We start from the raw sequence: 13,066 nt of genomic DNA, 5'->3' as shown, positions 1-13,066 counted from the left end.
GATATTTAACATGTATTTAACTTTAAACCATAGTTTATTTTATTTACAATGATAGTCTTTCAAAATAACCATATATATAAGACAACTTGTCAAGGATCTTGTGATACAAAAGTAGCTTGGACCTTCAGTAAGAAATATGTGCTTCTTAAAGTAAACATATTTTATTCTCTTTAATACTTATGTGGAAAGCAGGCAGAAGATGAAGTGCAGAAAAGTTCTGTCTTTGTGCTGATAGTAATAAAGCTATCTAGAGCAGCCAAGAAGTATACTGATGAAAATAAAGAATGGCTCACGTTGTTCTGATTTTGAACAAAATTAACTGCATGCTGCTGTGCATTGGAAGCAGAAGAAAGAACATGTACCATTCCATTCATATTGAAACTGACTTCTGCAAACAAAAAGGCTCCATCCTCAGCAGATCTGGACCTGGTAATAGATCACTGCATCAGGAGTTAACAGAATTTTTCTTCTTTCAGATACAAGTTTATTTCCTTTGGTACTTTTTTTCTCTCCTGGCTTTCAAAATAATTTTTATTCATTATGAGAGTAATTCCTTAGTATACCAATACCTAACACTAACCAAAATCCTCCAGCATTAGCTGGGACTGAAGTAGCACAAGTAATTTTTACAAAAAAATTCTAACCATTAACCCCAATTTTGTAGCAAACAATCTCCTTGATACTTTCAGTTTTAACTGCATGATGGGAAAATCAAATATCTATCCAAGTACATTCTTCTTCATGACTCTGGAGATTCAGAAAACATGTTTATGTGCTGACACCCTTATTCTCAGACATGTTTGCCCAAGTCACACTGGACAAAAAGAGAGCAACTTTCTAAGAGAGCAAACATTCCAAAATTATTCAGTGACTTTTATCAGATTTCTAGGATCAAATGACATTTCCAGTCTTTCCTTAGTTAAGACAAACAGGTACAAAAGAATGCAGCATCATTATCTTAATCAAATAGCAAGAACAGATTGGTAGTAAATTTCTGCACCACTCTTACAAGCAGATGAGCATCTTCTTGCTCATGACCAGTCAGGATCTTTTCCAGTAATTTTTAGATTTCTAATTTAGTCTAGCAGAATGACTACACATTAGGCTCTTTCAAAGTGCATTTCTGCTGGGAGACTGTAAACTGAGAATGTTAAAGGCTGTCTGACAATTTCCCATTTCTCTAGGTCAAATGTGACTCTGAAAGAAAGTTGTAGCAATTTTCCTTCTCCTTTTGACGTCAATATCTTTTCAGCCTGGAAAATAAAAATATTCTGAAATATTTCACAATTAGAGAATATTCTGTTCTTAATGAAATAAACCTTGAAGCCTTTTCCAAACAAGACTCATTATGCTGCACAGAATAATTTCTAAGTTTTGCACAGCAGTTTCCTAGCACCTGGAAATTACTAATTAGGTTAATTACTCCATAACTGACCATCAGCAGAGCTGCAGCCCCATCACAGAGCAGTATTCTGTGAACAGCTACATTGAAGAAAACAAAGACCAAAAATGAAAACCATTAGAAATGACTGAAGCACTTCTCACAGAGTCTTGTTTAATGACATTTGTTAAGCCAGTATGTAATACATGCCTGCTGACAGCACTCCAGCACTGCACTCTCTCTTCAAAAAGTGGATTTGAGTATTGGTGTGTCTGGGTTTGCCATCATCTTGGAATTCACATGGCTCCTTCATTTTGTGTAAAATAAAATAATGGAAATGGTGAAAATCAAGGAGCCTTCTGCAGGTCACAGCACATTTGAATGGACTCATTTCTACAGCATGAACATTCCAAATATATTCCTGCAGCATCCCTCAGCTTAGAGTCTGTGAAGTTCCAGCGCCAGAGGACACATAGGCATGTTTTTTCAAGATTACCAACACTTACCTGATCTTTCAGGATTACCAGCCCTCTATCTCTTTGCTATGTCACTACACCACTTACCAATCTGCAGCTCTGGGTACATCTCATACAGACACCAGTCCACGTTGCAGTCACAATGAGTTTTCTCAAAGAGATTGTCCAAAACATCCCGTGCTACCTGACGCTCATCCACCATTAGAGACTTTGTGCTGTTATCATTCATGTGCACCTTGATAACAAGCTGAGAACAAATTCACAGAAGAGTGAGTTAATTTCAGAAGCAAGAAAAAGACTGGTCTGAATCTGCTAACACAGATAAGAAAGATAAAGGCTGAAGGTTATTACTGATTCAAAGGCATCCTGTCTCACAGCAAGCTGAGAGAATAAAACAGCCCCAAAGTTTTCATTATAATGGCACCAAAATAAAGATCTTTTCTCTAAAAATAAAATTGAGCCTTGTCCTGTGTATGACTTCAGGAGAGGTGAAATTGCTATGAAGAAAAAGCAGAAGTTAATCTCTTCTCTAAATCTACTACATCTGCAATTACGGAAAATGCTTGATAGGGAAACCAAGTACAAAAGGACACAGCGTCCTTAATGCAAGCTACAAATGTGGAAAATTTTGTCTTAAATAGAAAAAGAATGGAAGAATCTTGCCATGTCAACAGAATACACTGAAATTGGATTGTACTAAGATGGGCCATAGTCCAATAGTCATCAATAACAAAACACATGAGTTCACAGAATATGCTGAGTTGGAAGGGATCCATCAGGATCATCGAGTCCAACTCCTGGCCCTGCACAGGACAACCCCAAGAGTCACACCTTGTGCCCAAGAGCATTGTCCTAATGTTTCTTGAACTCAGTCAGGCTTGGTGCTGTGACCACTTCCCTGGAGGGCCTGTTCCAGGCCATTCCCTCAGATCCTGTCACTGGCCACCACAGGGCACTGAGTGCCCCTCCTCTTCCCCTCATGAGTTAACTAACATTGACCGAATTAACCTAAGACACTCCTTACTTCTTTATATGGTGAAGTATTTATTAAACAAGAAACAGAGTGAACTTTCTTCAGAGAGGAACAATGCAAGAAAATGCTGAAGTACATAAAATGTGATCAAGAACTGGAAATACATTATAATAAAGTACTTAAAATGCTCCAGTAGTACTGGAAACAGTAGAATAATTCTCTACAAGGCCTGTACGTTGCCGGTGAGTTGGAAGGATGTTCCATATAGTCTTGTTTAAACAGCTCTTTATTTTAAAATGTGTGCATAGGAAGCTTTGGTTCTGTAGAGACAATCTGTGTAAAAGGTCAAGTAGAAGAGTTATGATCCCCAAGAGAAATCTACACTATCTCTGAAAAGCAAAAACAAATGTAACAAAAGCCATGAACTTGTTTTGATTTCAATCCTTATAAGAAGAATCTTCTGTAAAATAAGTAGCTGAGCTGTAGTGCAGATTATAGAGAAAAAGAAGTGTTGTACGTGCATAACCTAACATGTTTAAGGCAAAAGGGGATTTTTGTCTGGTTATAACTAACTGCTCAGAAATATGCATGCAGCTTCCACCTTCACAGAATCACAAAACAGCTGAGATTGGAAGGCATCTCCAGTGGTCATTCAGTCCAGTTGCCTGGGCAAGCAGGCCCACCTAGAGACTGATGGCCAGAATCCTATCCAGATGGTTTGTTATCACCTCCAAGGAAGGAGACTCCACCACCTGCCTGGGAAACCTGTGCCAGGCTCACTCACCCTCACAGTGAAGAAGTGTTTCCTGGTGTTCAGAGCCTCCTGTGTTTCAGTTTGTGCCCATTGCTTCTATTCCCATCACTGGGCAGCACTGGAGAAAGCCTGCTCCATTCTCTCTGCACCCTCTCTTGAGGTTTTTCTAGAGATAGACAAGCACCACACAGACCACTCTCTTCCCCAGGAAATCCCAGCCTTTCCTCACAGAGATATTCCTGATCATCTTCCATTGGGATGGAATTCTCTTGAGTTTGAAGAAGGTGATCTTTAAATATTAACCAGCTTTCTTGATACCTTCTTCCCACCTGGAAGTCCCATATGGGACACTTCCAATCAGATCTTTGAAGAAGCCAAAGTCTGCTTTCCTGAAGTCCAAGGCTGTGAGTTTGCATTTCACAATCATCCCTGCCCTCTGCCCTCTGCTTTTGGTAGAAGAGTGAAAATCAATTTTCTTGGCAGTATTTAGTCAATTTAGAACTCAAGAATGACATTTCATTACAGTGACACAGTCACAAGACTGAACCTTACTTCTACCATATGGTTCCAAAAATTCAGGGGAGGAACAAAAGTTGGGAAAAAAATCTCCCAAAGGAGAATTGCTACCATTACAAGGAAAAGATGTGACCAGCAAGCAGTCTTTAGTTACAGAGCTCTGCAAAGTCAACATCAGTGAAATCCTCCCAGGACATTCTCTCAGAAGGAGCATTTAGACACGAACATAAAGTGTCTGTGGGAACCATTTCAAGTCTGGACATCCCCAAATTTTTTGGAAGCTTCCATTCTTCCTAGAAGCTCTGCAGGCTTCAACATTCCCAGTCTTCTTTGAGCAAGACTGAAAGGTCATGACTGTTTTTAGTTAACAGCCATTATTCAGAGTTACTGAATACCTGCAGCTTCTGCTGAGTTCAGATGGAACTCTAGTTTAGGATGAGTGGGCATAATTACTGGCACACTGCAGAACAGTGCAGACACTGGCTGGAAGCTTTCTAATTTGTTGGTATAAAACAACTTCTATTTTGCTTGTACATTACTACACTGCTGTGAAAAGATTTAGCAAGAAGACCTTCATTAATTTAATAGGGATTAGCTAAATCCACATCCACTATAACGAAAAGTTTAGTACTCATAGAATCAGCAAAGCATAAGTAAGCAACATTTTCATGTACACTCTGCTTTCTCTAAAGCAGCTTATCAGTGGGTTTTGGTCCAACACTGAAAAAAAAAAAGAGGCAGCACTTTCCAAGCCCTCTAAAAAAATAAGTCCCTTGGAGGTAGCATTCTCCCAGGGACTTCTCTTGATGTGGATGACAAGAGCTTCAGAGAGTTTCTTCAGAGATAAAATATGGAAAAGCCTAGTCATTTTGGTAAGAAATTTATCATTAAGAAGAATGTTAACAGATATTTAGGTGGTAGATCTTTTGGTAGCATTTACTATTTTACAGCTCACCTTTTTAACTTTGGCTTCCTTTAGTTTCTCCAATGCAAGTTTAATCTTGTCAGCTTTAGCCTTTGCCTCTAGTTCTTCCTGAAAAGACACAAGATATTTGGTATATTTCTTGTTAAGCAATCTCAGCAATTTACATTGACTTGAAAAGGGTTGTTTCTTGATATTTATATCCTGAAGATAAAGCTTGTCACAGCAAACTTCATACATACAAGACAATATCCAGCTTTCCTTGACCTAATATCCTTCAGCCAAAGCTTTTATTTACAAGTCCAATGCTCCCTGATGTTGTTCAGTCGTATAGTTCTTACATGATCTGTTCCTCTAACACTATAGGAATGCCTGAAAACTCAACTTTTCTGGACTTCTATATGCACAGCTGATACAAAAGAGAAGGTGAAGGAAGATCTAGCCTAAGTGAAATAGCATGGTGGATGCAACTGCTTGGAAGAAAACTTGCTTCTCATTAGGGTAAGAGAACTAAAATTTGTAGGATTTTACTAAAATTCTGGCTTGCAATTACACCACTTATAACTTCATGCTCTCAGTACATTAATTGAATTCTTTGACCTGTCACATACATCTCTTACTGCACAGATACACACTGAGAGGAACACCTCCATTAATTGGATGATACCATGGCTTTTTATTCTACTAATGGATCTATTCATATTAACACAGACACAGTTCCATAGAGCACACAAGTTCATTCCACAGTAAGAATCCCAAAAAAATCTCAGTATCACCCAGCTCTCTTTCTACAAAGCAGCTCTATCAATATCATGCATCTCTCTTAATATCAATGACATTTGCAATCTAAGAAGACTCTGCCTCCCCAGATGCTGAGAATTCTAGCTACATGTACCAAATGCCAGTGCCTAGTGCTGCCTCTGTGACTGCTGTATAGATTGGGACTGTTCCTTTATGCCATCTCTCTTCCAGAAGTCTCCTCCAGACACAACCAGAGTTGGAAAGGAGCATTTTGGACAGCAAATGACTGTGGATCCTGGGGCTGCCTTGGACTCCTCCAGTACTACTGGAGAGTTCAGTTTCTTTCCAAGTTAACATCCCTGTTGCCTCTACCGAAGACTGTCTTGTCTTTGCTTTTTGCTTCTCTGCTGATTTTTGCTATCCCTATTGCTCTCTTAATTTCACAGCTTCCTTTGTTTAAAAGGAAAAGGGGTAGGATTTCTTGCCATGCCACTCACATGCTACCAAATTCCAGTCAAGGACTGCAGGAGGAGATTCCTGTCCTGCTTCCACACAAGATTTCTGTTACCTTCAGCCTCCATTTGCTATCCTAAAGTCATAATTTTTAGTGGTCTTTTCACCAAGAGAACTGGCGGCAATTAATGGAAGATGCACTTCAAAGAAACTAAGCCTAACTAAGCATTGCCATCACTTCCCTGTTACTGAGACATCATACAATCATAGAAAGAAGGTTATCTTATTCATGAAAAGTTTTGAGGAATGTTCAACAGTAGCTGAAGTACTCCTGACTGACATCCCTCCTGCTGAATTAAACATCTTTTGTTTTATCACTGCTTCAAGTATGTTTCCTGTTATCAAATTCAATCAGTTAAAAATATCTTTTTTTTTTTTTTTTTCTCTGCAGGTGTGGAAACTTTCATTGCTATAGCTCAGCAGTACTTAACTTAGAGAATCCAAAAAAGCTTCTGTAGCTGAACACAAGCAGCTGCACAAAGGTGGCTGCTGCAGTGAGGCTGACTATTGTACAGGGGAAAAGCACACAGAAAAACTCTCACACTGGGGCCCTCCCCTTACCACCTCTATGCAGCAAGCAGGAAAAGCATCTCAACCAAAGTGGTTGAGTGTGGTTGGGCACGCTTTGTGATGAAAATTGTAGGCGGGTATAACTCAGGCTATACCTGCATGTGACTTGTGTTGAACAGAGTTCACACACTGTATAAATCTGTGCAACAGAGCTCTTAGCTTGACAGCCTTCATAGATTCACATGCTTTGACTTAATGCAGAAAAAGAAAATAAGCTATCAGGTGCAAAATTTTAGCAGTGTTAGAGAAATACTTTGACAAGCTACAGGATTTGTTTTTCCTCTACACTATCACCACCACATTTTCTGGATTTTTAAACAAATGCACATAAAGTCATCATGTCAATAGAAAACGAAGAAACCTTATTTAGCTTAAGGGCAGTTTTAAAAAGAAATGTCAGAGTTGATGAAAACTTATGAGTCATCTCTATGCTTCCCTGAAAGGCCACACTTCTTTATTTTGGCACACCTAAAGGTTATAAAAAAAGGTCTTAATACCACAGTGGCATTGAGAACAACTAACATTGTTCTTATTTGACTGTGGATTACCAGAACTGTTAAACACAACTTCAGCCTTGATTGGCTCAAGAATCACTTATCAAGAATCCTGGCTAACAGGAATGTGAATTTTGATGACACAAAACACCTTCCACATGCAGCTGAATTTCATTCTACTGAGCAGAAATGTCACGTCAAAACATATAGTAATCAAGATAATGAATATTAATTTGAAAACAATTCTTTCCATATTAATTTTAAATTGTTATTACCTCCATCATTCACACTGCAACCTGTGTGATAGCCCTGTGGACATTTTTGTGGACAGCAAGCCACAGTGGGTATGTCATTAGTACTTGAATACAACCTGCATAATGAAATGAGGCAAAGACTGCAGGAAAAAGCTGAACCAATGCCTCAATGATGAAATAAGGTACTGTCACTATATTCCTCAAAAACGTTTCTACAACCTGTTCCTATCCTTCTCTGATACTCCCTGAATCTGGAAAGAGACCAGGGAATATCATTAGGGATCAGTCTCAGAGGAACAGTTCAACTGAGGGAGAAGTGACTTTTAAGATGCAGAAAAATGGCAAAGCTTCTCCCACATGTTTATGAGTTTCATTCTTCAAACAGTGTGGAAAGGTCCTATGCATCATATGAAGCTTTATCCAGTGAATCACCCTTTATGTCATCAGACATATCCTACTTTCCTATCCAATTTTCTGTTCCTTTTGCTGAATATATCTGCTGTATGATTCCAAACACAGGGGAAGCAGTGATGCTGAGGTGATTCATATTCAGTTCATGTGGGCTTTTAACAGCAATGAATTGACTATGGTTTTAAGCAAAACTGATACTTTTAATGTTCCCTAAAATATTTCCATTCCCTAAATGTAAACATCTTCTCTCAATCATAGTTACTGCGAACATGAATACCGAAAGAGATACTTTTGTGTATTTCATGATTTCAGATTCACTTTTTGGGGAGCTGCATCACTTTTTTAATGCCTTCTCCTCACACAGGGCAGTGACAGAGAATTCTCACATTATCTATCTCTCCACAACCTCACATCAAAAAAGTACTACAAATACCACATTTTATTTCAGTTGTTAAAAGAGGTCTGCAAGAAACACAAACATGGAGGAGGTTGTGCTAAGTCTGAAATTTTAGATAAAGGCAAGTCAGTCATTTATAAATAGTTATAAATGGTTATAGATACCTAGTGATAACTTTGGCACCTCCTAAGAACATTTGTCCCCTGTTGCAGATAGTCTTTATTACTTCCTTTCAAAGGCAAGACCAAGAAGAGTGTGTTAGGACTAGGAAAGGTACTTCTTATGCTTGTCCCTGTATCTGGTCACTAGAAAATGTTGAGTTTTACACAACTGAAAAGCTTTTCCCATTGCAAGAAATCACTTAGGCCAGGGATGGAGCTGGGAAACATTCACAGAATTTTCTCATCAGTACAAATAACAGACTGCAATGAACATACATAATGACATCTTCACAAAGTGGAGATCACTGGCCATGCTTTGCACTGATGCCAAAAACAAGCTCTCTGTAAGAAGATAGTAACTGATCAGTGCTTCTTTAAAAAATTCAGTGATCAATTTTCTGTTATAATAAACTATTTGCAATGATTATGCCTGTATTGGGCTATCAAAATGATGATTAGAAAGATGAAGGAATGAGCAATAGGTCAAGGAACAGGCAGAAACTGCTGAGGCCACCACAGTAGAAATTTCACTCCAGAGATTGTGCACGTTTCATCACTGCAGAACATTCCCAAGATGTATCTACCTGGGAGATCCATTGGTGCTCCAGTGTCAAATACCACTTGCAAAGTGACAAGAGCTAGTGAATGCTCAGAATAAGGTTCTCCCAGACTTACCTGAGTAAGTGGCTCAGGAGGAGGTGGTGGCGGTGGTGGTGGAAGTTCTGGTTCAGGGTCTGGAGGTGGAGGGGGCAAATCATCCCCAAACTGTCCAGTAATGGTAGCATAGGGACTAACTTTAGAATAAATATCACTACTCAAGCCTGTTGAAGGCTGAGTGACTGTACTTTGCTGGTTGCAAGAAGAAGTTTTCTGGGCTTGTAAAGTTTTCTGTTCAACATCATTAAGGTCTGCTACAAGATCAGCCATTAAAGCATCCAGGTCTTTGTCCTCCAGGGCATTTAGCGATTCTGTAAAGAAAACCACAAAATGTGTTGAGAGTGAGTGAAATACAAAGCACTGTTTCCAGTTCAGCAGAGATTAAATTGCAGAAGGCATGGTTACAGGGTTATGGGAAAGGAAACAACATTTTACATGGGTTCAAGAAACAAATGTGCTTTCAGAACAGCCATTAATCTGGTCATACTGAAGTTCAGAGTACAAGGAACTCTATGAATACAAACTAAACAGGACAGGAAGCTTCAGTTCCATTGATACAGTCTCAGGCCCTTATGATGTTACAAAACATGGCCCTGATCCAGCAAGGTTACTGGGTGAATGCAAGAAATTCCATGAACTCCCATTAGGCTGTAAGTGCATATATAAATGCTTAACGAGTTCTGGAACAGCAGACAACAAACTATGTAACTGAGGCCTAGATCAAGAATACCTCCATGTATTATTACTAGTCTACAACAAACAGCCAACCAACAAAATCAAAGGAAGGGTTTTTACTTCAAACTCAGATAAATTCCCGAACTAGTTCTGCCATACAGCCTCAGCAAGCAGCCGTACATGCAAAAGTGACAGTGCAAATCAAAATGAGAAAAAGCACTGAGAAGCAGAAGCAGCTGAAGCTGATACTTCCACTGGACAGAGATGCTTACAGAGCTCTGACGTCACACTGAGGAACTTTGTCTTCCACCAAGTTAAAGGTGACATTTTAGAATGTTATTTGGGAGACTTCTCGTTTTTGTTTTCCTCTACACTCAGACATTTTTAAAAGTCTGACTTCTATTTAAACTGAGTAATGCCCCAAAAAATTGTTCCCTTTGAAGTTTCCTAAATTGAGACACAAAAATATACCTCTCCTCCAGCAAAATAGGGTTCTTTTGTTTGGTTTGGGGTTTTTGATTAAGGGTATGTAAAGATTTTCTTCTCATTTGTTGCTGTGAAGTATTTTAAGCAAGCATAAAAGGCATGAAAGAGTCCATTTGACTACTTACCATTTAAGTCTTTAAAACCAACTGTAAAGCTAAATTCATCATTGGACACTTTGGGGCATGGAGGTGGTACAGTCTCCACTCCTAAACTCTGTTAGGGTAGAAGAAAAAACGGGTATCTGATGATTACATACAGTAACATTTGAAAATCAATTACCTGAATTTTCTAATGAAAAACAGAATGACACACATTGGTTTCTGAGATTATGTTGGACTGGTAAACTAACTAGGGCCAGGACAAGGGTTCAAGCACTGTATTACAATCGTGGCAAGGGCTTTGCATGCTTCTCAATCCAATGTTGATGTCAGCAACTCCTGTCAGGTAACACCTGGACTTGGTGTGGGGAACAGCAGAGAATTGGACTGTTTCTAATCCAGACAGTGGGCACAGCCAGAATGATTTTTAGCTTCCTTGGGTTTTTTGAAGGGGAGTGTGGCAAGAGTTTAGCTTTGTACACATTTGAGCCACAGTGCCATTTTCTTTCTAGAGTGCTTTATTTACCAATATAAATGAAACCTAGCTGTTGCTTTCTCCTGTTGTTTAAAAACAACCCCAAACCCAAATTCAACAAAAAAAATCCCACAGTGTTGCAATGTAAACTGCAAATCTGTGTAAATAGAGAATTCCAAGTTTGAGGCAGAAAAGGCCAATTCTGAATTTGCATTTCTTTTTCAGCCCTGTTATGTCATATAGAGGTATCTCTGCATGCTTCTATCCTTTACACGTTAGGAACAGACAGACTGGTGAAAAAGTGTGAAAAACTATCTACAGTCTTGTTTAGAAAGTTAAAAGTCTGAGGCAACTAACAGATCCAGCTCAGTTAACTGAAAGTCTTCAGGCTTTCAGACACCCCGTCTCCTTCTCCTGTACAATGCTGGTGTGAGAGGTGACGCCAGAATTTCAGAGAAGAGCAGCCTGTCTCAGTCTCAGGAACACTCTGTCCCACCCAGTACTGCACCAGGGAGCACAGAGACAAGAGACACACACTCTCTCTATCACCTGCAGTTGCAACACTCTTCAGTTTGTGGAGTTTGTGGAGCAGTCTTTTGTTCTTTTGCAGGAATAATAATGAAATGAGATTACCATAAATCCCTCCATATATATATATATATATATATATACATATAAAATAAATATGCATATTTAGAAAAAGCCCTGAAGAGCAGAAAGGCTACCAAGGGACAAGGCATTGTGATTTGACAGCTAATGCCATGTGAAATCCTGGCTTTCATCCAGTTTAAACACAATTTCTATTCTGTGCCTTAGAATTATTGGTATTTAATTTGTCAAGCACTGGGATTCACCAAGAATAAAGACACCCTCAAAACAGATGCTGGAACCAAACTCACACATTCAAGATGAAAACTTAAAGTGTTTTCAATCATGCGTCTATTAAAATACAACAAATTTATTCCCTTTGTAGATTTTTTTCTAGAAATAAAAATTCTCCTTCCATCAGCTTTTGCAGGAAGTATTTCATTATTAGAGCTTTAGAAAAAGGCTCAAGCTGTTTTATACTCTCAAGAGTGTATTCTGCATTGGGAATAATATCTCCATGAATTCTTAAATGCCACCCTCACTGCAGCTTAATATTTTGCCATATGTAAAGAATCCTTTAAATATATATTCAAAATGTTTCTCTCATTTCCAAAGTTCACATTTGACACTCGGGCTACATCCCATTTACCCATGTATGCTAAGCATTCATACCTGAATATTCAGACTCAAACTCTTCCTGTTTTCACAGAATCCTTTAATTTCTTTGGACCAAGTCCAGAGGAATTTAAATTGCTAGGATGGGGTTTTTTCAGAAAATGTCTTTCAACAAGCAGTTAGGTCCCTTTAACAACCTACCCTGTACTGATATTACCTTATTTTTTGGGCTACTTGTTTTAACTGTCACAAAGAGAAATTTAACTGAAGGTTTACTACAATAATATAACTGCACTTATTCAGAGTGGAAGTGTGTGAAAAATGTAGAAAAGTTCTCTCATTCCTTGAACACACATAATAGCTATTTTTCTCATCTTGATGGAAAAAAAATTATTTACCTGAGTCAGCATGTCCATCTCCCCAAGTAAATTGCTGAACATTTCATCTATATCATCACAGGTTTGCTCCATCTGAAAGAAAAAAAAAACAAACAAGACGTTCATTTCAGTTCATTTCAAAGCCAGCAATGTCAAAACCAGGAGATACACAATGCTCTTGTATATTGCGTTAACAAATAACTTTAAAACAACTGCTCATGACTCACAAAACCCTGAATTTATCCCTTAGAAGTAGCTACTAAAGGTTCAGAGCCCTTATCCTATATATGCTAAAACACACACTTCACATTTACTGCCATCTGAAGTTCTGACAACCTCCCTTTATCATTTACATTTCATACAAAGTCATCAGCTAATAAACCACAGTTTTATCTTAAAGATAAAAAAAATTAGGCTGTGAAAGATAGAGAGGGAAACAAAGTTTGATGTTGAGAAATTCCTGAATGTTCCATCTTGAAAGCCTTCTTTCTTTGGCTTAGATAATTATTACTACAGGAGTTTATTGGGTGTT

General features: G+C 38.5%; 1 protein-coding gene across 1 annotated transcript in view; it reads right to left on the bottom strand.

Annotated features, from left to right (window-relative positions):
• The window catches only part of APBB1IP (amyloid beta precursor protein binding family B member 1 interacting protein), a 59,263-nt gene that overhangs the window by 31,954 nt on the left and 14,243 nt on the right, over nt 1-13,066 (bottom strand). Inside the window, exons 2-6 of the mRNA XM_056483289.1 lie at nt 12,556-12,627; nt 10,507-10,594; nt 9,239-9,531; nt 5,056-5,133; nt 1,945-2,104 (exon numbers count right to left, since the gene is read on the bottom strand). Of these exons, the coding sequence (XP_056339264.1) occupies nt 1,945-2,104; nt 5,056-5,133; nt 9,239-9,531; nt 10,507-10,594; nt 12,556-12,627 (691 nt within the window). The remainder of the gene's footprint in view (nt 1-1,944; nt 2,105-5,055; nt 5,134-9,238; nt 9,532-10,506; nt 10,595-12,555; nt 12,628-13,066) is intronic.

This window comes from Oenanthe melanoleuca, chromosome 2, assembly GCF_029582105.1.
Source record: "Oenanthe melanoleuca isolate GR-GAL-2019-014 chromosome 2, OMel1.0, whole genome shotgun sequence".
In the NCBI taxonomy this organism is placed as follows: domain Eukaryota; kingdom Metazoa; phylum Chordata; class Aves; order Passeriformes; family Muscicapidae; genus Oenanthe; species Oenanthe melanoleuca.
The sequence above is the reverse complement of the archived record's forward strand: the minus strand, read 5'-3'. Positions and strand labels throughout refer to the sequence as shown.